This window comes from Sphaerodactylus townsendi, linkage group LG05 (assembly GCF_021028975.2).
Source record: "Sphaerodactylus townsendi isolate TG3544 linkage group LG05, MPM_Stown_v2.3, whole genome shotgun sequence".
Taxonomy (NCBI): domain Eukaryota; kingdom Metazoa; phylum Chordata; class Lepidosauria; order Squamata; family Sphaerodactylidae; genus Sphaerodactylus; species Sphaerodactylus townsendi.
In genome coordinates, this window is record NC_059429.1 from 126738515 (window position 1) to 126765476 (window position 26962).

At 49.0% G+C, this 26962-nt stretch overlaps 1 protein-coding gene across 1 annotated transcript in view; it reads right to left on the reverse strand.

The window, feature by feature from the left end:
• Window positions 1-125: 125 nt before the first annotated feature.
• LAMA5 (laminin subunit alpha 5) overlaps window positions 126-26962 on the reverse strand; it is a 280376-nt gene continuing 253539 nt past the window's right edge. Inside the window, 15 exon segments of the mRNA XM_048497913.1 lie at window positions 126-1224; window positions 2127-2246; window positions 3419-3509; window positions 7880-8010; window positions 8202-8361; window positions 10909-11061; window positions 12833-13019; window positions 16317-16482; window positions 18453-18585; window positions 20768-20790; window positions 20831-20928; window positions 21383-21513; window positions 22680-22820; window positions 24095-24227; window positions 25207-25358. Of these exon segments, the coding sequence (XP_048353870.1) occupies window positions 1067-1224; window positions 2127-2246; window positions 3419-3509; window positions 7880-8010; window positions 8202-8361; window positions 10909-11061; window positions 12833-13019; window positions 16317-16482; window positions 18453-18585; window positions 20768-20790; window positions 20831-20928; window positions 21383-21513; window positions 22680-22820; window positions 24095-24227; window positions 25207-25358 (1977 nt within the window). The 3' untranslated portion in view covers window positions 126-1066.

Sequence of the window (26962 nt, forward strand, 5' to 3'; positions counted from 1 at the left end):
TGCTATTATAGATTTTCCCAGACCTAAAGCTATATTTCATTTCAAGCTCACTTGAGTCAGAGTCACTTTAACGCTGTTCCTGCTGTGCGCTGCGCGAAAAACACACACCCCCACCAAACCGTTTGTACAAAGTATAGATCATAAATTTTTATTTGAATCAAAAGTATGTACCAGTGATTTACAGATTCATCCCTTAATTCAGCTTTAAAACAAAAATAATTACACGGTTGAAAGGAAACCGGACTTGTTAAAAACCCATTTTACAATATTTACCCCAGAACTGTTTTTTTAAAAAACCCAATATATTGATAAGTTATACAGTTCCCTTCAGAACCAATATCTTGTCCCATGTGAGGAGATATATACACATACAAATATATTTAAGGACATGTCTAAGTGCACAAGTGAACCATATATTTATACTGAAAGGGCTGTGAAGTTAGTGACTGTGAGAAGATTGGGGGGGGGGGGAGGGGGATGAAACCAGAGCCGGATAGTTAACGGGACAACAGCCCATGCTGGCTCCTCCCCTTCTTTGCCCGGAAAAGGCACCTGTGTGCGCTCTGTCCCTGAAGACCTAACAGACAGAGTGAGACTTTTACTAGGGAATGTATGAAGCGTTCCAAACTTGGCCACAAACTTTAAAGACACCCAATCCAATTGGTGTCTTCTACCCACTGCACTGTTCTTAAAGCTACCCAGACTGGGCCCTGACCCCTTAGCATTGGGCGACTGATGCCAGCAGTAACTGATACCCGAGGTGGGAATGGACGAGCAGTTGTCAACAGGCACAAAGAACGACGGATGTTGTTTTAAAAATTTCACAGCTGCGCTGTTCTAGTCGAAGCCATGCAAGTCTGCGCGCTCCTTAGAATCTTGCATTGCTGACACATGAGGAAAACGTGTAACCATTCCAAGTCAGGGCGCCTCGGCCTCTCTGCAAAACACAGTCACGGGGCCACCTGCACGTGCAGGTGGTAGAGAGGAAATCCAGGGGCCTCCAGGAGGGGCGCTGCAGCATTTTATCGTTCGGCCAACGCTGGTGTGCAAATTTATTGTTTTTTTCTTACATCGTGGGGCAGCCTCTCAGCCCTACCCAGCCCCTGGTGATCCCAGCCTGCGGCAAGTCGATTTGGTTCCGGTTTATCACCAGGTTCTTCATGCAGCCGACGTAAGGGGGGACACGAAGCGCAGCCGGAGGGAGACCATCGCTGGCGACGGCTTCTGAATAAAGGAGAAATGAAGAATGAAGCACCTTCCTTATGAGGAAAGGCTGCAGCGTTTGGGACTCTTTAGTTTGGAGAGGAGACGGCTGAGGGGGGATATGATTGAAGTGTATAAAATTATGCATGGGGTAGAAAATGTTGACAGAGATAAATTTTTCTCTCTTTCTCACAATACTAGAACCAGGGGGCATCCATTGAAAATGCTGGGGGGAAGAATTAGGACTAATAAAAGGAAACACTTCTTCACGCAACGTGTGATTGGTGTTTGGAATATGCTGCCACAGGAGGTGGTGATGGCCACTAACCTGGATGGCTTTAAAAAGGGCTTGGACAGATTTATGGAGGAGAAGTCGATCTATGGCTACCAATCTTGATCCTCCTTGATGTGAGATTGCAAATGCCTTAGCAGACCAGGTGCTCAGGAGCAGCAGCAGAAGGCCATTGCTTTCACCTCCTGCATGTGAGCTCCCAAAGGCACCTGGTGGGCCACTGCGAGTAGCAGAGAGCTGGACTAGATGGACTCTGGTCTGATCCAGCTGGCTTGTTCTTATGTTCTTAATGAAGTGAATGTACCAGCTTTGCCTATGTCCATTTGCTTCAACCCTGAGTGAGCTCAGCCGCGTGGAGGCCGGGATGTAGATGAGGGCAGCTTTTAGCATCCATCTACCCTTAAGCCTACATGATTTGCAGACCTCCACTAACTTTGCCACAGAACTGTTTTAGCTGCAAAACCAATCATGGCTGAGGCTGAACAAAGACGTTTCCTTGGTCCCTGCCTCCCAAGGGAATGCCAACTCCTTGGTAGGAATTCAGCTGGGGGGATTGCTATTTCATAAAGACACGGCAATAGTTTACAACTGGAATCCTCTTAGGTTGCTCTTGTGCCTTCGGACCTCTCACCTGGCATTCCACCGAGGTAGAAATTCTCTTTGACGGTCGTAGGGAGGACTTGGTTGGGCCCCACTGTGTAATTTCCCTCTGTATCCACGTCTACCTGGATCACGTTGCTGCTTTTGATAACTTGGAAAGAAAGCACAGGTGCGCTGAAAAGTCACATCCCTTTCTCCTGCCAGTGCTTTTAAAAATTCTGCCATTCAGCATCCGAGGTCTAGCTGTTTCTTCCCGCAGCCCAGAGCTATTGACTGAATTGCAGGGTGACCGAGGATTGGAACCTGGGCCTTCCCAAGCCTGTCTCTGCACTCTAGCTACTCTTATCACACTTGCTCTTTTATAAATGCGCTTTTCTCCCAAACAAGAGAGGAGTTGGGAGCAACAACAGCAACGTTCACACACAAACCACTGCCTGTCCAGACCCTGTCAAATCCTTTACAGATCCACCCACCCCACCACCCACAAATGTCCTAAACAGTTCAGTATGACAGAAACTATCTGCACTGCTGGCTAAATGGGAGCTTTTCTGAGACACTTCCATAATGCAAAAAACAACAACAACAACAAATTTGATAGTGTGCTATAGGTGAATCCACCCTTGCCTGGGATGGGATGATACGGAACTGCTGTGATGAATGAAGGTGTGTAACACAGCCATGCAAAAGACTAGCTCAGCTACAATGCTGGATGCTTGTTATACAACTCATGTCTGTTCATTTCTCGTCTGCCTTTTCTCCAAGAGAGCAGCAGTGGCGTAGCAGGTTAAGAGCTCGTGTATCTAATCTGGAGGAACCGGGTTTGATTCCCAGCTCTGCCGCCTGAGCTGTGGAGGCTTCTGGGGAATTCAGATTAGCCTGTACACTCCCACACACGCCAGCTGGGGGCCCTTGGGCTAGTCACAGCTTCTCGGAGCTCTCTCAGCCCCACCTACCTCACAGGGTGTTTGTTGTGAGGGGGGAAGGGCAAGGAGATTGTAAGCCCCTTTGAGTCTCCTACAGGAGAGAAAGCGGGGATATAAATCCAAAACTCTTCTCTCTCTTCTCAAGAGCAGAGAACATGTTTTTTCTCTTCTCTTAGTTCTCCTACTTTAGGTCTCAACAGTGCAAGGGGTTTAAAAGCCCCAAGCAGAGAGCTTTAACATATAATACTGGCAGCCTCTGTTTTCCCCAGGGGGTCTGAATAGTTCAAAATCTCTCCCCCACCCCCTTGCAGTTACACCTTACAAAATTAACCCCCTCCCCAATCAGAGAAATGCCAGCCTATGGGGCATTAAAGCAACCAATCCCTTACAAGGATCCTACCTGCAATCGTGTGCCATTGGCCGTCACACAGCGAAGGACGGGCCACGGAAGCGGAGAATTCCCCAGCACCAGTGTTTGCCACCACAGTGACCTAATGCATTCAAAGATTTCAGACAATTTCTGTCAGTGCCGTACAGAGAAAGGCCTCAAATACGCTTGAAATACAGGCCAACTGGTCTGGTCGTCTTCTGTGCTCTGGGTTCTGCCAACGATGGTGCTTTCCTCTGGCGGAAGAAGCCCCTCCTTCGCACAAAAAGGGGTCCTGAAGGCATCTTCCGCTGGAGGAAAGTATATCTACCGGTGGAATGAATGACAAAGGAGCAGCAGTGGCGTAGGAGGTTAACAGCTCGTGTATCTAATCTGGAGGAACCGGGTTTGATTCCCAGCTCTGCCGCCTGAGCTGTGGAGGCTTATCTGGGGAATTCAGATTAGCCTGTACACTCCCACACACGCCAGCTGGGTGACCTTGGGCTAGTCACAGCTTCTCGGAGCTCTCGCAGCCCCATCTGCCTCACAGGGTGTTTGTTGTGAGGGGGGAAGGGCAAGGAGATTGTAAGCCCCTTTGAGTCTCCTGCAGGAGAGAAAGGGGGGATATAAATCCAAACTCTTCTCTTCTTCAAACCAATACTGGTCTTACCAACACCTCCTCATCCAAATCTGCCAGGGCAGAAATTATGCAAAAGTTGTTGCGTTCCCTAAAGTTCTGATTATCTCATAATTTGGTTTTTCGATTAAGCGAGCCATGGGCTTCAGTTTACAAACCCTCAGCGAGGCTGTCAATGATAGGACATTGTGTAAGTGTGTGTGTGTCTGTGGGTAAAGTGCCATCAAGTCACAGCCGATGTATGAAGCTTTCAAGGTAAGAGACTAGCAGAGGTGGTTTGTCGTTGTCTTCCTCTGCACAGCAACATTTTGGAGGTCATTAATTCACTGAATCACCATAAGTCAGCAGTGACATAACACTAATACACATAATGGTGTGAAGCTTGCAGTAATACAGTGAACACAATCAGCCAACCTACGTCCTTCTTTATAGACAGATTTATGGAGGAGAAGTCAATCTCTGGCTACCAATCTCGATCCTCCTTGATCTGAGGTTGCAAATGCCTTAGCAGACCAGGTGCTCAGGAGCAGCAGCAGCAGAAGGCCATTGCTTTCACAGTCTGCACGTGAGCTCCCAAAGGCACCTGGTGGGCCACTGCGAGTAGCAGAGAGCTGGACTAGATGGACTCGGGTCTGATCCAGCAGGCTCTTTCTTAGCTCCTTTTAATTGCAGGATGCTTTGGGTGCTGAGATGAGGTTCTTACTGGTAGCACTAATACTAGATACTAGAACCAGGGGGCATTCATTGAAAATGCTGGGGGGAAGAATTAGGACTAATAAAAGGAAACATTTCTTCACGCAACGTGTGATTGGTGTTTGGAATATGCTGCCACAAGAGGTGGTGATGGCCACTAACCTGGATAGCTTTAAAAGGGGCTTGGACAGATTTATGGAGGAGAAGTCGATTTATGGCTACCAATCTTGATCCTCCTTGATCTGAGATTGCAAATGCCTTAGCAGACCAGGTGCTTGGGAGCAGCAGCAGCAACAGAAGGCCCTTGCTATCACCTCCTGCAGGTGAGCTCCCAAAGGCACCTGGTGGGCCACTGTGAGTAGCAGAGTGCTGGACTAGATGGACTCTGGTCTGATCCAGCAGGCTAGTTCTTATGTTCTTATGTTAGCTCAGCAGGATCTGACTTGAATCAAGAATCTGAGTTGGCACGAAATCCAGTTACGGGGCGGGCAGTGAGGGAGGATTCTATCCAGTGTATTCTGTGTGGCAACTTCCAAGTCCACGTTGTGTGTCGAAATAAAACTCAATCTGAACCTAAGACTGTGTCACTTGGACTCATTTGGCTTCTAAGTTTCCAGTTCTTCAAAATGGGCATTTTGGGTTCATGGGTTTTTCAGATGCCTGAAAATTGTCACTTCTCAACGTTTTCTATGAGATGCCTTGGAAGGCTTTCTCCTGCTCAAGGCTCCTAATTCATGCTGTTCCTCCTGACACACACTGTGCAAACCCCATCCCTTCTCGTTCCACATGAAATCATCTCAGATCTCAGTGCTTGCAAGCATTAGCGCTGCTGTTTTATTACTACATGCCTGGAGCTGAGAAGGAGACGGGGTGAAAAGGGAGCAGAGCAAAGCGTTTGGGAGAAGGGAACATACGCAGAGCTTTTTATTCTCCGAGAGTGCTGCGGTTTTTAAAGATCTGCGCTTAATTTGATTTATGGGATTTAATATGCCGCCCCTCTGCTTCCAGGCTTGTGGCAGCTCATAACACATAGAAAACATTTAAAGCATCTAGTAAAACATCCAATAAAATATAAGAAAACGCCAAACGAAGTATAACATCTACTAAGAAACATCTAAGAAGTATAATAAAACCCAAGTGCCATATTAAATTTGAGTTCAGTAAAAATAGAAATAAATTCACGTAACAGCAACACCAAGGGGTCCTAGTGCAGTGTTGGTGAACCTATGGAAATCCAGATGTTCATGGACTACAACTCCCATCAGCCCCTGCCAGCATAGCCAATTGGCCATGGGAGTTGTCGTCCATGAACATCTGGAGTGCCATAGGTTCACCAACACTGTCCTAGTGGAACTGATTCATAAGTGGATCGTCAGAGGTTGGAGGGGGAAGCTTAGATAGTTCACTGCATTTGATTTTCATAATTTGACTCGTGCTGCCAAGACAAGCTGTTCTCCGACTACATTATTAATCCCATGCGAGCGTGGAATTATGGCAGCATATCTTCATCTGCTGATTAATCCCACCCAGAGGAGAGCCTTGGCTACTGCAAGATGTAATGTGCTGCCATCAGCTCTCCTGGAGGGAAGATTTAAGAACATAGAACGTTCTAAAAGGGTTTGTTCTTGTGATCTGGTTACAGCTGAAACACTTGACCATTCACTGTTTGTATGCCCTAAATACGATAAGATACGCATGAAATATATGAATTCTATTTTCTTGCAATGTTCTCAGTGGCATGAGTATTATAAGATACCCAATCTCCTGAACAGCTCTGATGTACTCTTTTGTGAAACTGTTGCAAATTTTATACTGGAAATTAGTAATTTTAACTGTATTTCTTAACCTTGTTTTGTTTTAAAATTTTGTCCTGTTTTATATGCCAATAAAGGCTTGTGTGTGTGTGGCCTCAACCTTGGGTCTGGAGGAACAGCTCTCTCTTGCAGGCCCTGTGGAACCGATGTTTTCTGATGTTTAGGTGGAATCTCTTATTCTTCACCTTCAACACATTACTCCTGGTCAAAAACAGTTAAGTGCAACACTGTTTTTCCAGGGCAGCGAATCCCCCGATTTAGAAGTAGCAGCAATGCTGCCAAATGATTCTACCTCAAAAAGGACGGGGCAGAATGGGGCGGGTGCAGAGGAGAGCCCGGAATCCAAACCCAACGAGGGAAGACTGAGGGATTTGGAAATATTCAGTCTGCAATAGAGGAGGTTGAGAGGGGACACAGAGGCGTAGCTCCAAGGGGACAGGGGGTGCGCAACGCCCCGGGCGCGCACCCCTGTGGGGGTGCGGCGAGGGCATTCCAGGGCAGACGGGAGTAGAGGACACACCCAGTGCACCAGGTGCATTTTGCCCTTACTACGCCTCTGAGGGGACATAATTGTACTCTGAGAAGCTATTGCTTAGAGAAGGGAAGGGAGCTGTTCCAGTTGACTGCAGAGAATGGGACTCACAATAATGGATATAAATTATGGATGGAGAGGTACCAGCTGGGTAGCAGGAAAAATATTTTACAATAAAACTAGTTCAGCAGTGGGATGGGGTGCCTATCCCTCTGGCAGCAAGCAGAAGGGGACTCTTCTCTTGTTCATATAACCCTCCTTGGAAGAACTCTACAATTCCCGAAGGCTAAAGAAAGCCGAAAATATTCTGAGAGACCCGTCTCATCCAGCACACTCTCTTTTTGAACTGTTACCATCCGGCAGACAATGCAGGTCTATTAAACTAGGACAAAGAGGCTTAGAGACAGCTTCTACTCTACAGCTGTGGCGATGTTGAACTCCGTGGCTTCGTTTTGATGTGTTTGGGGCTGTGTAAGGATGGGTGGAGGAAGGGGAAAGTGAGGGTGGGGTATGAGTCTGAAATTGTGTGCATCGAGGAATGCTGCTGTAAATTTCGTTGTGCGTGCACAATGACAATAAATGCTTATGCTTAAATCAGTGGTTCTCAACCTTTCTGATGCCGCGACCCTTTAATACAGTTCCTCCTGTTGTGGTGACCCCCGACCCTAACATTTATCCATTTTACAGATGGGGAACACTGATGCAGAGAGTCTTAGGTGACCCCTGCAAAAGGGTCGTTCGACCCCCAAAGGGGTCCCGACCCCCAGGTTGAGAACCACTGGTATAAACAATGCTACCAGCTGCCCCTTGCGGATTACCTGTTGACTGTCTGTGTACAGCCTGAGGTAGTTGGTTGGTCTTGTGCCAATGTGAAATATCAGACCGGAGGTGCTTTGCGGGCGAATTTCCAGCATCAGCTCCAAGTTCTGCCCAATTGCCACGTGCTCGCCTGAGGGAGAAAGGGAAAGGTGGTCAAAACAGCGTGGGGCCCTGGGGTGGTTTGTGAGGAAGTGGGGAGGATTGAAAGGCCCGTGTGTGTGTGTGTGTGTGTGTGTGTGTGTGTGTGTGTGTGTGTGTGTGTGTGTGTGTGTGTGAAGGGGAGGGGAATAGAAGCCTTGGAGGAAACAGCCCGAACTGTACCTAGGGTTACATAGCCTCCCTCCGCAGAGAAAAAGATGCCGCTTTCCAAAGTCCTCATGTAACAAGGAGTCACACCAAACACACGGGATGGGGAATCCAAGGGTTTCCTGTCCAACTTCAAGTGTCTGAGGCAGCCATTAAAACTGGTGGCGGAAGCAACCTGCAGAAAGAAGAAGCAGATCTTGGCATCCGAATGCTCCAACAGCCGAACTAGCTGCTTAGGACGTCAGCCCATGCTCCCGGAGGCCCTGAGTTCCATTCCTAGTCTTGCCTGGTGCAGTAGTTAAGAGCAGGTGGGCTCTAACCTGGAGAACTGGATTTGGTTTGGCGAACTCTAATCTGGTGAACCAGATTTGTTTTCCTGCTCCTAACCACAGAGTCTGCGGGGTGATCTTGGGATGGTCACAGTTCTTCAGAATTGGCTCTCAGCCCTACCAGTTTCACAAGATGTCTGTTGTGGGGAGAGGAAGGGAAAGGAGTTTGAAAGCTGCCTGGAGTCTCCTTCCAGGAGAGAAAGGCAAGGTATAAATCCAAACCCTCCTCTTGTCTTGTAACTGCCTTGTTGGATGTCAGGGAGATGCTATCTAGGTGATTGAGATGCATTCCTAACTCAGTGTAACAGTTCACAACTATATATTAAAGCTGCTACAAGATATATGCAACATGCCTGCTTTGGGTTACCACTGCCATCCGGGGCATTCTTTCCTTGATCTTTACTTTATTGCTTCACATGCTCTGTAGACAACTAGGCTTCCCCCTGACATCCTGGTCTCAGGAGATACGGTGTTGTTTCCATTGTCCCGTGGGGGCAAGATGCCAGGTGGCCCTATCACTATCTGTCGCTGACCTTGGGGCGCCTCAGCTCCGCAAACTCTTTCTTTCAAACTTCTTGGGAAATCGGGCGGGGGGACTGACAACAGGGATAAAGGGGATGGCAAAGACCAGATTTGCCAGAACTGGATTTGCAGGCTTTGGTACTCTGAATTTATCAGTAAACGCTGCTGATCAACCAATTTCAAGACCTAACACTGGGCAATGTTACTGGGCACCTAGCACCTCTGCATCCATTTGCCAATTGTATCCAGGTGCTCGGGAGCAACAGCCGCAGAAGGCCATTGCTTTCACATCCTGCATGTGAGCTCCCAAAGGCACCTGGTGGGCCACCGCGAGTAGCAGAGAGCTGGACTAGATGGACTCTGGTCTGATCCAGCTGGCTTGTTCTTATGTTCTTATAAATCAGCCCTCAAAGAAAGAACAAGGGCTCGGTAAACTCCTACAAGCATTCTCAACAAGTGGCAGTCCCTCTTCGGTCATTTGTCCATTCCAAAATGGGAAGGAATTATTTGATATGTTAGAGAACTGACTACTTATATATTCAAGACCTGAGCTGAACGTTTTGATCAGATTCCTGATACCTGTTGGGATAAACCCAGAGGCGTAGCTGGGCCAAACTGCGCTTGGTACGCAGTCTATATTTTCTGCCCTCCATGGCACCCTGCCCCCCCTGCAGCACCCCCACCTCCCCACACTTACCTTAGTTCCTTTCCTTTTCCTAGAACATTTCAGGCTGAAAAAAAGGCCTATTCACAGTTCAAGCTTAAAAACGGCCCGATGGGAACTATACTGCCCAGGAGACCTTGTGAGCCCCAAGGTCTCCTGGGAACTGTATTTCCTCAGGCTGTTTTTAGCCTGTACTGTGAACAGGCCTTTTTTTTAGCCTGAAAAAATTCTAGGAAAAGGAAAGGAACTAAGGTAAGTGTCAGAAGGGGGTGGGGGGGCACTGCAAGGGGGCGCCATGGGGGGGAAGGAGCCTGGGGAAGGGGTCGGGGGGAATTTTGTGCCCCCCATGTGACCCAAAACCATGCGCCCAGTGCGTGGCGCACCCCCACCCCCCGCCAACTGGCAGCCCCGCCTCTGGATAGACAACTTGGGGGTGACACAGCAAATCTGATGTCATAAGAAGAGATTATTAAACTCAAAGCTGCAGGTTTTGCCTGATCGGTAGCATTCTTGAGCCAAGGCAGCAAGAACATAAACAAATCTGCTTATATGTGCAAGAGCCTCTTTTCTGAATATTTGGTTCAGCAGCTGGCGTAGTAACACGTTCTCTGGTTCTCCCAGTCTCACCCTGTGCTTTGAAGGGGGAACCGCCTGCTATGGAGGAAATGCAACAGGCAAAAATCTCTCTCCATGCTAAGCCTCCCGAACCCCTCCTCCCCTCTTTTAGGGGACTTTTAGGGGATCTGATAGTAGGTCGCCATCTATTATGTTTGGTATCTGGAAGCTGCATTTTAATAGGGTTGGTTTTAATGTGTATAGAGCCATAATTACTTATTTAACTAACTTTGGTACTATTGATTTTATTTTATGCTCTATTATATACCTTGTTGTTCATCACTTGTTCTCCAGGGAGGGCGGTATACAAGTATACTAATTAATTACCCCTCCTCCCCTCTTTTAGGGGACTTTTAGGGGATCTGATAGTAGGTCGCCATCTATTATGTTTGGTATCTGGAAGCTGCATTTTAATAGGGTTGGTTTTAATGTGTATAGAGCCATAATTACTTATTTAACTAACTTTGGTACTATTGATTTTATTTTATGCTCTATTATATACCTTGTTGTTCACCGCCCTGAGCCCTCCAGGGGAGGGCGGTATACAAGTATAATTAATTAATTAATGCTGCCACGAATTAGGACTTCTCACCGGTATATGAGCTCTGGCTTTCTCCGCAGGTGCCCCACCCATGTAGAAAGGGCCAGAGATCCAGAAGTCTCCAGCTGTGGGCAGCGACTTCTCCTGGGCTCTCAGCCCATCAACGATGAGCTGGACTCGGCTTCTGTCTCTGCTGAAGAAGATCTGCCAAATACACGAACCGAATGATCAGAATAGCGTGGCGGTTGCTGGACCGGAACAGTCACATCTACCTGAGATTTTATAGGTTACTGTACTTTACAATACTGGTAGAGCTCCTGGGGTTCAGTACCTATTTTGCATCGACACATTGAGCTCTGTCACCCCACAACAACCCTGTAAAGACAGCACCCATTCGTTCCCATTTTGCAGATCAGGAAACTGAGGCAATCCATGAACTGAAATCCAAGCAGAATCTAGAGCATACAGATCTGAGACCAATTTTTACCTCCCTAACCATGCTGGTTTACAATCACAAGCAAGACTTTGAACCAGGGATATTGAAACTATTGAAAGAAGTTGCCAATCGTGGTTCTCTGAAGAAGACATGCTATATGTATATATATAATACCTGTGTTTCCAAACAGGTGTTTCATCTCAGTCATATATTTCTGGGATACCAAAAAGTGTAACATTTCTAATGGTTCTGACTGACCAAAACATTTGCACACAATAATTTTTAAGCTGCTTGTGTCTGTTCCCAGCCGAATCCACAGGGTTCATAAATTGTGCATTTTAGTGGGATCATTTCAGGTATTTCTTATTGTGCACAGACGTTCTGAGACCCCTCAAGATCTGTGCAAGCATGATTTGATCTAGATCAGAGGTCTGCTACCTGTGGCTCTCCAGATGTTCATGGCCAACTGGCCATGCTGGCAGGGGCTGATGGGAATTGTAGTCCATGAACAACTGGAGAGCTGCAGGTTGCAGACCCCTGATCTAGATTCTAGAACCCACTGATTTAGAGGTTTTTTGGCAGTCCACAGTATCAGTACAACAACACATTTCAAAAGAATCTACTTTCTTCCAGCTTTTTTCATTGTCCAACTTTCACACCTGTGCATAGTAATAGGAAACACTATGGTATCAGGAGGCTTAGAAAAACAGTGTTAATATGCCTGAGACTTCTGTTCCCTCCTTTTTTAAAAAAAGTCCAGCCTGGTGAAGTGTTCCAAAGGACTTTAAAGCTTGCTCATAGAGAGGGCAGTGGCGTAACGCCCTAGGGACATGGAGTCACCCCATGTCCCAGGCGCATGCCTTTTGGTCATGTGGGGAGGCGCCAAATACCCCCCCACGCAATGAAAGGCATGCACCCCAGCCTGGGGACGGCAGGAGACAGCCTGTAGTAGGTGGGTCTCACCTCCCCCGCAGGGGGGCATGGCTTAGGGGCACAAGCCCCCCGAGCCCCGCCTCCCTGCAGGCTGGCTTTCAAAAAGCTGGCCTGCATGAAGGCCTGGGAGCATGGCTTGGTGTCCCTGAGCATGGGGGGCTTGGCCCTGCACCAAGCCCGCCTCCCAGCTGGGGGGCACCTAGAGAAGCAGTTGTCCCTGGGTGCCATTTTCCCCCCATACACCTCTGGAGAGCAGTCAATTTGGTTGGTGGCAATAAAAAGTGCCCTGTTCTGGGTGGCTGAGGCTAGCCCAATTTCACCAGCTCTCAAAAGCTAGCCTGGGTAAGTGTTTGGACAGAAAACCCCCACGTTATTCCAGGGTGGCTATGCAGAGGAAGACAACGGCAAACCACCTTCGAATGTCTCTTGCCTTGAAAACCCTACCATAAGTCAGCAGTGACTTGATGGCACTTCACACACACACAAAAATGTGGGATGTGGTTTTTGTTTGAGGAAAATGTACCCTGTCATTGTTTGCTCACACACACAGAACGTGAACGAACGTGAGGCTCCAGCCAGGTCCCAGGGATTCCCTCCCTTCCTCACCGTGTGCCACCTTCCAACGCGTAACTTTTCTTTGCTTCGGAGCCTCACTTTATTCCCACTGATGTCAGCCAAGAGCACCAAGCGGCCCCCAGCCACGAAAAGGGAGAAAAAGTCTTGGGTCTCGCTGGCCATGTAGAAGAGAAGGCCACTGGAGGAGTTCAGCCGGACCTCCGTGGAGAAGTGGAACCTGGAAAAGGAGGATTGGACACCATTAACACATCTGAAATGTGCCACGTAAGTCTTTGCCTAAGTTCACCTGCGTGGTGCAGTGGTCAAGAGCAGTGGGCTCTGGACAATGAGGTTTGATTCCCCACTCCTCCACAGGAGCGACAGATCTCTTATCTGGTGAATTCTTCTGGATTTGTTTCCCTGTTCCTACACATGAAGCCTGCTGGGTGACCTTGGGCCAGTCACAGTTCTCTCAAAACTCAATCCCACTTGATCCCAAAAGAAGAAGAAGAAGAGTTTGGATTTATATCCCCCCTTTCTCTCCTGCAGGAGACTCAAAGGGGCTTACAATCTCCTTGCCCTTCCCCCCTCACAACAAACACCATGTGAGGTGGGTGGGGCTGAGAGAGCTCCGAGAAGCTGTGACTAGCCCAAGGTCACCCAGCTGGCATGTGTGGGAGTGTACAGGCTAATCTGAATTCCCCCGATAAGCCTCCACAGCTCAGGTGGCAGAGCTGGGAATCAAACCTGGTTCCTCCAGATTAGATACATGAGCTCTTAACCTCCTATGCCACAGGTGTCTGTTGTGGGAAGAAGAAGGGAAGGAGCTTGTGAGCTGCTTTGAGACTCCTTGTGGTAAAGAAAAGCGGAGTCCAAATCCAAACTCTTCTTCTTCAAGCAGATTAATGAGAAGGTGGGAGAAGAATGAGGCTGCTTTAAGCTGATCCCGCATCGAGCAGGGATCTAGATGGCCTGTGTGGCACGTTCCAGCTCTATGATTCTACGAATACACATGAAGCTGCCTTCTACTGAGTCAGAAGTTTTATCCATTAAGGTCTTTCACGTTAACTGCTGGCTGCCTGACCTTTTGCAGCTGGAGATGATGAGGACTGAACCTGAAATGTCCGACATGTCAATAGATGCTCTACCACCAAGCTGCAGCCACTCCCTTAAGGAATGAAATAAGCAGCGGCGGCTGCAGCCAGGAATCAGTATCAGATCTTCACTACCCTCTTGGGAGAGAGGCTGCTGCGGTCTTTGATCACCTGTGAAGCTCTCCCATGATTTCCTTGCCGGTGTGAAGCGGAACTGTAGCATTACCAAGGTGTGATGTACTGAGGAAATGGGGGTGGTACCGCTCAACAGGAAAACAGTTTATTTCCTGCCTCTCCAATGGGACAGTGGGAACCACCCACAAGATGTCCTCCAGGGGAGAATGTACCCTTTTCTTCTCCATTTCAGCATCTCACCAATTTAGCAGAAGGGCTGCCAATTTCACACGCAATGGGCTAGAAAATGGATCCATTCTGCTAAGCGTGGTGTAGTGGTTAAGAGCAGGTTCTCTAATCTGGAGAACCGGGTTTGATTCCCCACTCCTGCAGCTGAGTGGCAGAGGCTTATCTGGTGAACCAGATGTTTTTCCGCACTCCTACATTCCTGCTGGGTGACCTTGGGCTAGACACAGTTCTTTGGAATTCTCTTAGCCCCACCTGCCTCACAAGGTGTCTGTTGTAGGAAGAGGAAGGGAAAGCCACCTTGAGTCTCCTTTCAAGAGAGAAAGGTGGGATATAAATCCAAACTCTTCTTCTCTTCTTCTAGTACAAGGAACTTTCCCCCGAGGCCGTAGGCAGGGGAAGTAGTTTTGCATTGAAATAGAGGACCACTAGAGCAGGGGTTGGGAACCTGCGGCTCTGGAGCTGCAAGCGGCTCTTTAACACTTCTTCTGCGGCTCCACATGGCTTCCCACCAGCTGAAGCGAAGTGGTGGAACGTTGGGACCGGTCGTGCTGTCCGGCGCGGGCAGCCGCGATGCCGCCACTGCCCAGAGGCAGTTCCGCACAGAGCCGCCCAGGGTGCATGCAGGGAGCTTCCCTTCCCTTGCTGTTCAGCTCCCGGCGGCTGCAAAGACACACCCCGGGAGATCGGAGGCCAGCTGCGGGCGCGGTTCCTGTTGCCGGCCGGAGTGTGTGTGTAGTAAGTGCAGGCAGTGTAAAATGGAATGGAAGCCTAGGTGCCTGTGGCAGCTTCTCCTTTGCTGCCCAGCCCGCAGGAAGCTCAGTGGCTTTGTTGCCGGAGGAGGCTGAACTGCAAGGCAAGGGAAGCCCCTTGCACGCACCTAGAGACTCGTAAACGGGTTGTGCAGCGTGTGAATGGAATGGAAGCCGCCCAGGCGCCTGCAAGGGCCCTTCCTGCCGTCTGCCAGTCTCGCAGCAGGGGAGCTCAGTGGCTTTGTTGTCGGAGGAGGCTGGAACTGCAAGGCAAGGGGTAGCCCCTTGCACGCACCCCGAGTATCTGCAAGGCCAGGTGTGTGTGTGAATGGAATGGAGTCGCCTGGTGTTGTGGGCTTCCCTTCCCTTGCTGTTCAGCTCCGGGCAGCAGGGAAGCTCAGTGGCTTTGTTGCCGGAGGAGGCTGAACTGCAAGGCAAGGGAAGCCCCTTGCACGCACCCTGAGACTCGTAAACGGGTTGTGTGTGTGTGTGAATGGAATGGAAGCCGCCCAGGGTGCCTGCAAGGGGCTTCCCTTCCCTTGCTGTTCAGCTCCGGGTAGCAGGGAAGCTCAGTGTCTTTGCTGCCGGCCGGAGCTGAGCTGCAAGGCAAGGGAAGCTCCTTTCACACACCTAGAGACTGCTGGGGGGTTGTGTGTGTTTGAATGGAATGGGAGCCGCCCAGGATACCTGCAATTAAAATACAGCAAGAGCCAAATTCAAACCCTGAGACTCCTGGGCGGTTAAAGTCAGCCGCCTCCACCAGAGTGCAATGGATTTAGTTTGATGTAGCCTGCTTTCCTTTCTCCCAGCATACGTCGGTAAATGTTGTTGAATGTGTTTGGAGTTGCAGCACTGCTATAATAGATGCAGTCAGCTCCTTTGAGGCAACTAATGTTCTAATGTACACTTCTAAACAAGGAAATTGTTTCATGTCTGAAGTATTAATAGCTCAGTTTCCAGAAGCCCATGTCAGGCAGGCTGTGGGGGGCAGTTCTGCACAGGCAGAATCCCATGGAGTTTGGATGTGGTGCATTCTTTAATATTTACAATGCTGAAGGCAAGTCAAGCACAATGATCTTCTTTATTGTATTTGAAATCTTTGGATTAACTGGGTTTTATGCCTAATAAAGGTTTTGGATTTGATTTGATTTCACTTTGGACTGTAAAAGCTTCTCTTGGCGCTTTACTGAGGTTCTTCTCTTATGGGCAAATCTACCATTTCAATGCTACTAGAGAAAAGCTGCATTACGCACTTCAGCAAATAATGAGAATTAATCATAATTCTCACTTCAGCAGAGACAGCGCGTATTTGGGGTTTGGAAATTATACCTCTCTTGGAATGTTGCTGGAATGTCCATCAAAATTCCTAAGCAGGCTGACCTGAGGACCCGCCCGAGACTGGAAGGAGTCTTTTTTGTTGAGTAAGCTTTTTTCAAGGGGTGTTTCAGGACTTGAAGCAGCTCTGATCTTTCCAGTACAGCTGTGTGCTCACCCCTGCAGAGAAACAGGAAGTTCAAAAAATCTCTGTCTTTCCTCCCTCGAAATGACTTTGTTTCATATGAAATGAGGCCTTTGCAAGATTCGAGACTCTGAAAGAACAAACAGCTCGAAGGGTGGGTTTTTCAGACTGCTAAGTTTTGAAAGGGAAACAAGAACAGAGATTTGAAACTGATGGATTTAAAAGAACCGCCGATCCGCTTCCTGGCAAGGAGGTCACGTGGGTGCACCAAGGCCCCTCCTCCAAGAAGGGCCACAGAGAAGGGGTCAGGGTTGTGTACCTCCCATCTCATGGCCCAGACACTGCTTCGTTGTCTTCCTAAGACCCCTGAGGCTGTTCTGGGAAATTTTGTGAGAGAGCTCCGAGGGAGAGAGGGGAGGAACGAACCTGAGGAAAAGGGAGCAGCCCTGCTCAACAGGAAGAGGAAAAATGTTTCATTTCCTTCCTCCCCGCTGGGACAGTGGGAACCACCCGCAAGATGTCCTCCAGCCCATAGGAGAACAATCCAATACCGCTTCCGTATCTCAACTCAGACCAATCACTCGGGTTCTCAAAGGGCTTCTGCGCATGAATGCAGCACACAGAAAGATGCTCTCTGCCCCATTCACACACCTTCATGTTGCCCTGAGCACCTTTGTTACCAGCAAGATGGCACTCAGAACTTAATATTGTCACTATCTCTACAAACCGACACACGACAGATGATGAATATTTTCATTTTGGCCCCCGAGCTGCAAAAGAACCCAGCACATGGACAACTTCTCCCTGTGAGAGCTGAAGTACAACAGGAGGTCCAGTATCAGAGGTGGGATCCAGCAGGTTCTCACCAGTTCCGGAGAGTGGGTTACTAATTATTTGGGTGTGTGCGAGGGGTTACCATTGGGTCTGCTTTTCGTGCTAGAAATTTGTTGGAGTCCAAAATCATAAAGCCCTGTTCTTTCCTATGTGGCTGGTTAGCGAAGGTAGAAAACGGGATAATTCTCCCTGTTGGGCTGTTTTAAAAACATGTTTTAGAAATATGGTAAAGTTCCTTGTTGAAGGAAGTATCCTTCTCTTGATTTCCTAGAAACAAACTAGAGAGTATTTGAAAGTATTAAGTATTCTGACGGAAGTCCAATTGGAGGAGAAGTCGTTGTTTCTGTTGGCAGTAGACGATAGGACTTGCTATAATGAGTTTAAATTATGGACAGAAAGATACCAGCTGGAAATTAGGAACTTTTTTTTACAGTAAGAGTTTTTTTTTTTTACGAAGTAGCAAGAGAGTAGTAGAAATGCGCCCCAGAATGCCCAGCCACGCCCCGTCGTGCCCGTAGCCCCATTGATTGCCTCACGCCACTGTTTGAATCCCACCACCCTGGGAACCTGTTACAAAAATTTTTGGATCCCACCACTGGCCAGCATGATCATAGAAAGTCACATTTCAGATGACTGGCGAGAACATTTTCTTGTTTGTAGAAAGTGGGAGGTGGTGGCAGATTGCGGCTGATCAGAACAAAGGGCTGGGAAGGGTTTACGGCACCTTTGTAGAGCCCAGAAGAGGAAAGAATGTCACTGCTTGAACAAGAGGTAGGAATCTTGTTAGCAAGAAATGGGAAACAGCTATGGTGAAAGGCTTCCCAGGGCTGGAAAAGGAATCAGAGTTCCGCAATCCCTGTCCCCACAGATCACGGCCATTCCATTAAAACTCTTGTTCTGAGATTGCAAATGCCTTATCAGACCAGGTGCTCGGGAGCAGCAGCAGCAGAAGGCCATTGCTTTCACTTCCGGCATTTGAGCTCCCAAAGGCACCTGGTGGGCCACTGCGAGTAGCAGGGGGCTGGACTAGATGGACTCTGGTCTGATCCAGCAGGCTAGTTCTTATGTTCTTATGTTCTTAAAATGCTCAGCTAAACACTCATGAGGGAGGAGGGGCGACCACTGTTCCCAAGGACAAAGTGACCACCAAGCCAGGAGAAGCTGTTCGTCACCTTGGGCTTCCACTTGCCCTTCTTTTCTGACGCCCTCATCTGCCGCGGCTGTGGATCCTGGGGACAGTTCATGGTCACGTTGACGCTCCCCACGCTTTGCTGAAGGTCCACAACCACCTGGGGGTCTGCTTTCCTGCGGCAGAAACAGAAAAGAAACTCTCAACAGCTGTTCGGCCAGGACCGCAGCCAAGCGGCGCCTGCTAGGGAGGGGGAACAGGACTTTCTCATTGCATTAGCCAGTCCCAGCAGGATAGCGAGCCACAAAGCATCAAGGGCAATTTGCCTTTGTAACACCTGGATAACCACCAAACTCTGCTTATTATTGTATTAATTCACAGCTGAGTGCTAGACTGAAGGTGATCTTTGAAAAGGACAGTTGGGACCATCACCTTCCCTATTCCTCTATATGATGCCACTGTCAGTAACTGCAGAGAACAACTACCTGTCTACCTCATTGAATCCTCCTGAGATGTCCACCCATAGGGGAACATCAGGGACATTTTGAGACATGCACTTGGGTCATGTAGAGCAGGGGTGTACCACCTGGGGGGACATATGGGGTCAAACGTCCCCGGGCTACAGCCATTTAGTCACCGTGAGAGGCGAAAATCACTTCGCCCCATCCCTCTTCCTTCCCCCCCTTGGTCCATACACTGACTTCAAGACCTGGTGCAAAAAAACATTGTTTGGTCGTGGTGGGGGAGGGTAGCCATCCATACGAAGGGTGGGGGTGGGGACTCAGCTTTTGCATCGAGCTACATTTTTCCCAGATACGACTCTGATGGAGCATCCAACAAACCCTGCATGAACTAAGTATACGATCTGCATCACAGGGGTTCTCTTGGTTTTTAAACATACAGTAATGAACATACCTTTCTTGTACTAACATAAAACACGGAACTCTTGCATTAGTTAATGATGGACTACCAGATATGTTCTTTTCCAAGTTTGGTATTTACAAATACTTAGCATTATCTCCCCTCTCCCACCAGAATTGTTATTTTATTTATTTAATTAATATTGGATTTATTCACCGCTCTTTCCTAAAGGCTCAGAGTGGTTTCATTCATTCTATAAAATCATACCAAAAGCATTACAAATACTTAAAATGCATAAAACATTATCAGCACTTACAATTACAGCAACTCATCGTTCAGTGTTAAAAAATATACCAGAAAGGGAACTCACGTAGGCCCACAAAATACAGCTTAGTTCTTAGATCCCTTCTATTATTATGCTTTCATTATTATTCAGTTGGCACAAGATCCCAAGAGGGATAAAAAAAATATTAAAGGGGAAGAGGAGAGAGGAGGGAGGAAAGGGAAGTGGAGGAGAAAAGGAGGGGATGATGATGATAATGATGATGATGATAATGATGATGATGATGATGATGATGATGATGATGATGATGATAATAATAATAATAATAATAATAATAGGTCGTCCCAGTGGTAATCGGAACGCTGGGTGCTATCCCAAAAAACACTAGGGCAGCACTTGAAAAATCTTCGAATTGACAAAATTAACATCTGTCAAATTCAGAGGGCAGCCCTGCTGGGATCTGCACAAATACTACGCAGATACATTACAACTTCCTAGGCCTCTGGGTGAGGCTCGAATTGTAATGAAGGCCAACAACCAGCTAAAGATCTGGCAGCTGTGAAATCTACAATAATAATAGTAGTAGTAGTAGTAGTAGTAGTAGTAGTAGTAGTAGTTTGGATTTATACCCCACCTTTCTGTCCTGTAGGGAGACTCAAGGTGGCCTACAAGCTCCTTTCCCTCCCTCTCCCCACAACAGACACCTTGTGAGGTAGGTGGGGCTGAGAGCCAAATCTGAAGAACTATGACTAGCCCAAAGTCACCCAGCAGGAATGTAGGAGTGCGGAAACACATCTGGTTCACCAGATAAGCCTCTGCCACTCAGGTGGAGGAGAGTGGGGGAATCAGTGCCAGTTCTCCAGATTAGAATCCATCTGCTCTTAACCACTACACCATGCTGGGGAGAGGAGGCAAAAGGGAGGAAGAGGGCAACTGATGCCTCAACTATATATCTTGTACAATAACTCAGTCTTACAGGCCATGTGAAACTGCATTAAATCCCGCAGGGCACTGGTGACTACTAGAAGCTCCAATCCCAATAGAAATCTGTAGAGGCTTCTTCTGGCAAAAAAAATCAGATATTGGGAAATCCAACCATGGAACTCCCCCATCAAACTCAATTTGGCCCAACCGAGAAGCTGGGAAGGGGAGGAAACCAAACGAGTCTACCTGGGGAGAAGAATGGGAGGTCCACAAGCCCTTCCTGCACTCACCGCCTGACAAAGATATTCCCGGCCTTGGAGGTTGCCCTTAGATGGAGCTGGGGACATCCATACGATGGAACAGAGCCCTCTCCTCCAGCGGCTTCTGCCTCCTCTGGCGATCCGCCCCTTGCTTGGTCCCCTGAAGCTGGTCGTCAATGTAAACTCGGACCCTGGAACAGAAAGGCGTTTTGTTCTGAAGGAGCCCTTTGGCTTAATGTGAGCCAGTGTAAGGGAATCAACAAAGTCCAGAACAACAGTAGCTTTTAAAGCTCTTTATTGTTGGCAATCACTTGTCTACAGACAATGCAGAATCTGACCAGACTCTCCCAAGCAGCCGCTTTTACAGGCCCGCGTTTTCCCACGGAAATCCCAAACCCAAACAACCCTGTTTTCCCATCCCACTATTTCCACCAGGAGATAGATTCACACAGAACAGAAGCCAGTGATGGCAAGCATGCAGGAAGAGATAAAGATGGGTCTGGGCACAACGCCCAGATGAAGGAATGTAGACCCAAGGTTGAATCAGGCTGCTAGCAAACCTAAGCAACCTTACAGCCAGGGGAGTTGGGGGCGGGAGGGGGACACGTGGAGCCAAGCGAGAGGAGGAATGGCTCTGGTAAGTACCCTGCTGAGTCACTATAGATGGCAATGTAGTGGCTCATATCGTCTGCGTAGGCATTCTTGGTGGTCAGTTCTGTGGCCAAGACGTTCACGGCCACTCGGCCGTTCTTCAAGGACACTTGGCAGGTGCCTTCCTAAGCAGGGAGAAAGAAAACAGAGTCTCAGCTTGACCCTGAGATCACCACAAATAAAAATGAGGCCATTCGTCTATGAGGCTTCAAGTTAGACAGCTGAAGCTACCCTCTTTCCAATAACAGAAGAAGAAGAGTTTGGATTTATACCCCACCTTTCTCTCCTGTAAGGAGACTCAAGGTGGCCTACAAGCTCCTTTCCCTTCCTGTCCCCACAACAGACACCTTGTGAGGTAGGTGGGGCTGAGAGTGAACTGTGACTAGCCCAAGGTCACCCAGCAGGAATGCAAGAGTGCGGAAACACATCTGGTTCACCAGATAAGTTTCAGCCACTCAGGTGGAGGAGTGGGGAATCAAACCCGGTTCTCCAGATTAGAATCCACCTGCTCTTAACCACTACGCCACACTGGTTTTACCTTTTTAAAATCTCCCATCCAACCACTAACCAGGGCTAACCGTGCATAGCTTCTGAACTCTGATGAGACCGGGCTAACCTGGGGAATCCAGGTCAGAGTCGATCTCTGGTCTCTTCATTTGATACCAAACAGAAGTTATTGGGAAACATCATTCTTTATTGGACGGCAGCCACCAATCAGAGCAAGAGGTGTCAATGGTGGGAGTGGGTAAGAAGCAATTTCATAAGGTCTTCTGTAATCTAGTAGGAGCTAGGGGTTAGTCATTGTTCCTCCTCCAGAAACTAGAGCTTTGGGGGCAGGGCACGGCACGGCACTGTGTGATGTGTCAACATCACATCCAGGTGAAAACCTGAATGTGACATCGACACGTTGAGCAGCATCATTTCCCACCGCCACTCTTCCTACCAGCCCTGAAGGAAGGAGAGGCCCAGCAGAGAGGAGTGCCTGCTCAAAGCAGGCAAACTGCAGGCTTACTAGGAACACGAGCCATCAATCAAGCTTCCTGAACTTGCCTGTCATCTTCCTGCCTCCCCAGTGGGACGAAGGGAACCACCCACCAGGTGTCCTCCAGCTCAAGGGAGAAGGCCCAATTCACCCTTGCTGAACTATCTATCTAGGGAAAAGAAGCCCTTTTAAAAGTACTCCTGTGGGTTGAAGGGCCTGCCAGATAGTTATTTGCCACACATTTTGACACTGGGTTGCACAGGTGAGCGGCAGGAGAAGGCAAGCCCTTAAGAGACAGCCACGACATACCCCTGTGGCATGGTGGTACATCAAGCCGTGGCTCTGGCTGGTGCGGAAGCTGAAGCCCGTGTAGAAGTCTTGTAAAGAAGGCACGTTGGGCAGCGACAGAGTCAAGAAGCCATGGCCGTGGAGTTTCACCGATCGAGCCACCTGCAATGAGACAGTGTGTCATGATGGTGCTGTGGAATCGCTTTCGCTTCTGCAGGTGCTGTGTTATCACTTCTAGCTTGGAGTTCTGCGGCTGGGAAGAGACTCCAGGCTGGACAATACAAATCGGATGCTTCTCATGTGGGGGTGGGGATCCCACACTCATATTATCAAGAGCTTGGCACGGTTTTCGCCAGAACTCTCTTTCTATGTTCCTGACATGTCTTCAGTAAAAGCCTTGAACCAATCAAGTGATCTATTGTCTGAACGGGGAATCTGACACAGTGTCACTGCAATACCACGGGAAACCCCAAAAGGCAGAATTGCAAGGCAGGGGCAGGGACGGAATGGCACGGGGTGTAACTGCCGCCCAGCAGCTGTCGCTTCGCAGATTTCTTCAGGTTGGAGGGACAGTCATTACTCTCCTGACATGGAAAAACAAACCCAGGTGACAGCTGAACTACCTACTATGAAGAAGAAGAAGAAGAAGAAGAAGAAGAAGAAGAAGAAGAAGAAGAAGAAGAAGAAGAAGAAGAAGAAGAAGAAGAAGAAGAAGAAGAAGAAGAAGAAGAAGAAGAAGAAGAAGAAGAAGAAGAAGAAGAAGAGGAAGAAGAAGAAGAGGGAGGGGGGAGGAGGGGGGAGGAGGAGGAGGGAGGGGGGAGGAGGAGGAGGAGGAGGAGGAGGAGTTTGGATTTATATCCCCCCTTTCTCTCCTGCAGGAGACTCAAGGGGGCTTACAATCTCCTTGCCCTTCCCCCTCACAACAAACACCTTGGGAGGTGGGTGGGGCTGAGAGAGCTCCGAGAAGTTGTGACTAGCCCAAGGTCACCCAGCTGGTGTGTGTGGGAGTGCACAGGCTAATCTGAATTCCCCAGATAAGCCTCCACGGCTCAGGCGGCAGAGCTGGGAATCAAACCCGGTTCCTCTAGATTAGATACACGAGCCCTTAACCTCCTACGCCACTGCTGCTCCTACGCAACTGCTTGAGAGGTGGGGAGGAAGGGCCCGTGGGTGGCTAGTGGAGAAAGGATGTGGATAGAGCAGTCAGTGGGCCCTAACAGAAGTTCTGGGCCGTGGAAGATATGCTCTCACTCCATACAGTACGTCTACCTTTTCCCCTGCCTCAGCCCACCTGCTGCACAGAAAACAAAACAAAAATTCGGCGGTACATTCGCTGGCTGACTTTTGGAAGATAGACGGCTGCACAACCTGGACAGGTCCAGCCAGAACAATCCTCACGCTCATCGCGACGCTGGAGCTCGCCTGTTTCTGCTTACCAGGAGGTCCGAGGTACACCCGTAACTAACTCCCGTGGTGTTCATACGCTTTAAATCCACGTATTTGCCGTGCGCCTTCAAGCCTTTCATACAGCCCCGGATGGATCCGCCTTTGGGGAACTGTTTCTTTAAGCTGAAAGAGAACAGCCGCCGTTCTGAAAACTGGTGGAGGGATGGACATGACTGGTTCTGGTAGGTTTTCCGGGCCGTGTGGCCGTGGTTACACACGTTACACACTGTGTCCAGACTTCCCTCTGTGATACACCTCTGAAGATGCCAGCCACAGATGCAGGCAAAACGTTAGGAACAAGGTCCACCAGACCACGGCCACACAGCCCGGAAAACCCACCAGAACCAGTTGAATCCGGCCACGAAAGCCTTCGACAATACATTGAATGGACAGGAGTTCGGCTCCTTAGAACAGTGAAGGTGAACCTTTTTGAGACCGAGTGCCCAAATTGCAACCCAAACCCCAGTTATTTGTCGCAAAGTGCCAACCTGGCAATTTAACCTGAATGCTGAGGTTTTAGTTTAGAAAAAACTGGTTGGCTCCCTCTTCCTCCGCCCCACCCGCTCGAGCAGGGGCAGCCTGCTCTAGCCTGCTCTAGCCTCCACAAGTCCTGCATGCACCACTCTGTGCCTCTCTAGCATCTCTGCTTCCTCTGCGCCCCCGCCCCCTCGGGCAGAAGCACAGGCACCAGGCCCACCAGCCAAGTCCTCCCTGCTCACCACGGTGCGCGCATGTCGTGCTCAGTGGCCCAGGCCACTCTGTGTGTGTGTGTGTGGAGGGGTGATCTTCCGCCCACCACATGATGAACTCTGGTGTGCGTGCCCACAGAAAGGGCTCTGAGTGCCACCTCTGGCACCCGTGCCATAGGTTCGCCATCACTGACTTAGAACTACAGTTAACTGAGGCACGAATGGGCTGTCTGGTGCAGATAACGGCAGCTCAGGGACACATGGGGGCCCTGAACACGCACAGATCAGCCTCTTAGCGCACTGTGAGGTTGAGAAACAAATAGGCAAGTCTGGCATCTGGGAATAGGAGCAAATGCACCAAAGAGGAGCTTTGATCCCGTTCCAAAAGATGGCTGAAAAAAAACCAGACTTACCTCTTGGGCAAAATGGACACAGGTGCGCCTCCCAAGTAATAGGAAGTGGCATTTTGTAACGTGTTTTCGTGCTCCAGCGTGAAGACGGTGGATTGTTCCAGGCGCACCAGGATCAGATCCTTGTTGGCACGTTTGTAGAGGATAATATGGATCTGGAATCAGACAGGAAAAAAAACAGAAATGAGGACCGTGGGCATTAGGAGCAAAAACGACCAGGCCGTGGACACACAGCCTCGAAAACCCACAACAGCCAGTTGATACCGGCCGTGAAAGCCTTCGACAATACACAAAAATGGCGACCCTTTTTATCCTCAAAGCAGAAGTAAGATAATGGTGGCCACTGGGATGCAAACAGTATTGCCTTTGGACAAGCCCTTCCAAGTCTAGCAGAATACCCGTCGATGAGCTGGCCCCCAACACTCCTCAGGACAAAAATGTACCAAGAATGCGATCCTTGAGAAGGTACAAAAGCTTCACTGCTTTCTGACAACCTGACCTCTGAAAGGCCCTTTGACCACCTGTCAGGATGCATCAGAGGCTGTAGGGAGGCTTCTTGCGACCCTGCTGTAGCACCCTCTGCTCCCCTGGAGTGCCGCCCCTCTGCTGCCGTCTGGGGCGTCGCACTCCACCCGGCCCCGTTGGCACTACGCCACTGGGATGCATCCCCCTTGCCATCAAAGGGATAGCTGGAGTGCGGGAATTCACAGGAGGGGGTAACTGTCTTCCCCTTCTAATATGTTAATGGACCTTTGTCTCTGCTTTCTGTTTGGTGCTGGTAACTGTAGCTAACCAGAAGCAACCTTGGTGCCATCCTGGTGGGAGGGGGTGGCAGGTGGCTGAGGACAATTGCTGCACTGGCCTGGAGATGACCAACTTCCAAACATCTCTCTTTCCTGTGTATTATGCTCACATTCCATGGGAACAAGGGAGGGGGGATTTATGGCGGGAACTCTGAGGGGATAAAGGCAACAGTAATCCTGCGGTTCACCAGAACTGGCTTTCTGAAAGCCAGGTTCTTGCTGTTATCAATAAAGGCTTCTGATCTAGTATCTGGCGCCTGCTTATTGGCTTCAGTTACGAGACCTGACACCATCTCAGAAGACTGATATGGGCTCCTTTTCCCAGACATTTCCTCATCCATGAAAGCAACACAACTCCCCATATGTGCTGTCTGGTACATTATGGATGAGAGATTCTCTATCGAAGTCATCTAGAATCATAGAATCATAGAGTTGGAAGAGACCACAAGGGCCATCAAGTCCAGCCCCCCGCAAAGCAGGAACACACAATCAAAGCACTCCTGACAGATGGTCATCCAGCCCGTTTAAAAAACCTCCAAAGAAGGAGACTCCACCGCTCTCCACTGTCGAACAGCCCTTACTGTCAGAAAGTTTTTCCTGATGTTTAGGTGGAGCAGCAGTGGCGTAGGAGGTTAAGAGCTCGTGTATCTAATCTGGAGGAACCGGGTTTGATTCCCAGCTCTGTTGCCTGAGCTGTGGAGGCTTATCTGGGGAATTCAGATCAGCCTGTACACTCCCATACATGCCAGCTGGGTGACCTTGGGCTAGTCACAGCTTCTCGGAGCTCTCTCAGCCCCACAAACCTCACAGGGTGTTTGTTGTGAGAAGGGGAAGGGCAAGGAGATTGTAAGCCCCTTTGAATCTCCTACAGGAGAGAAAGGGAGGATATAAATCCGAACTCCCCCTCCCCCTCCTGCCCCTCTTCTTCTTCTTCTTCTTCTTCTTCTTCTTCTTCT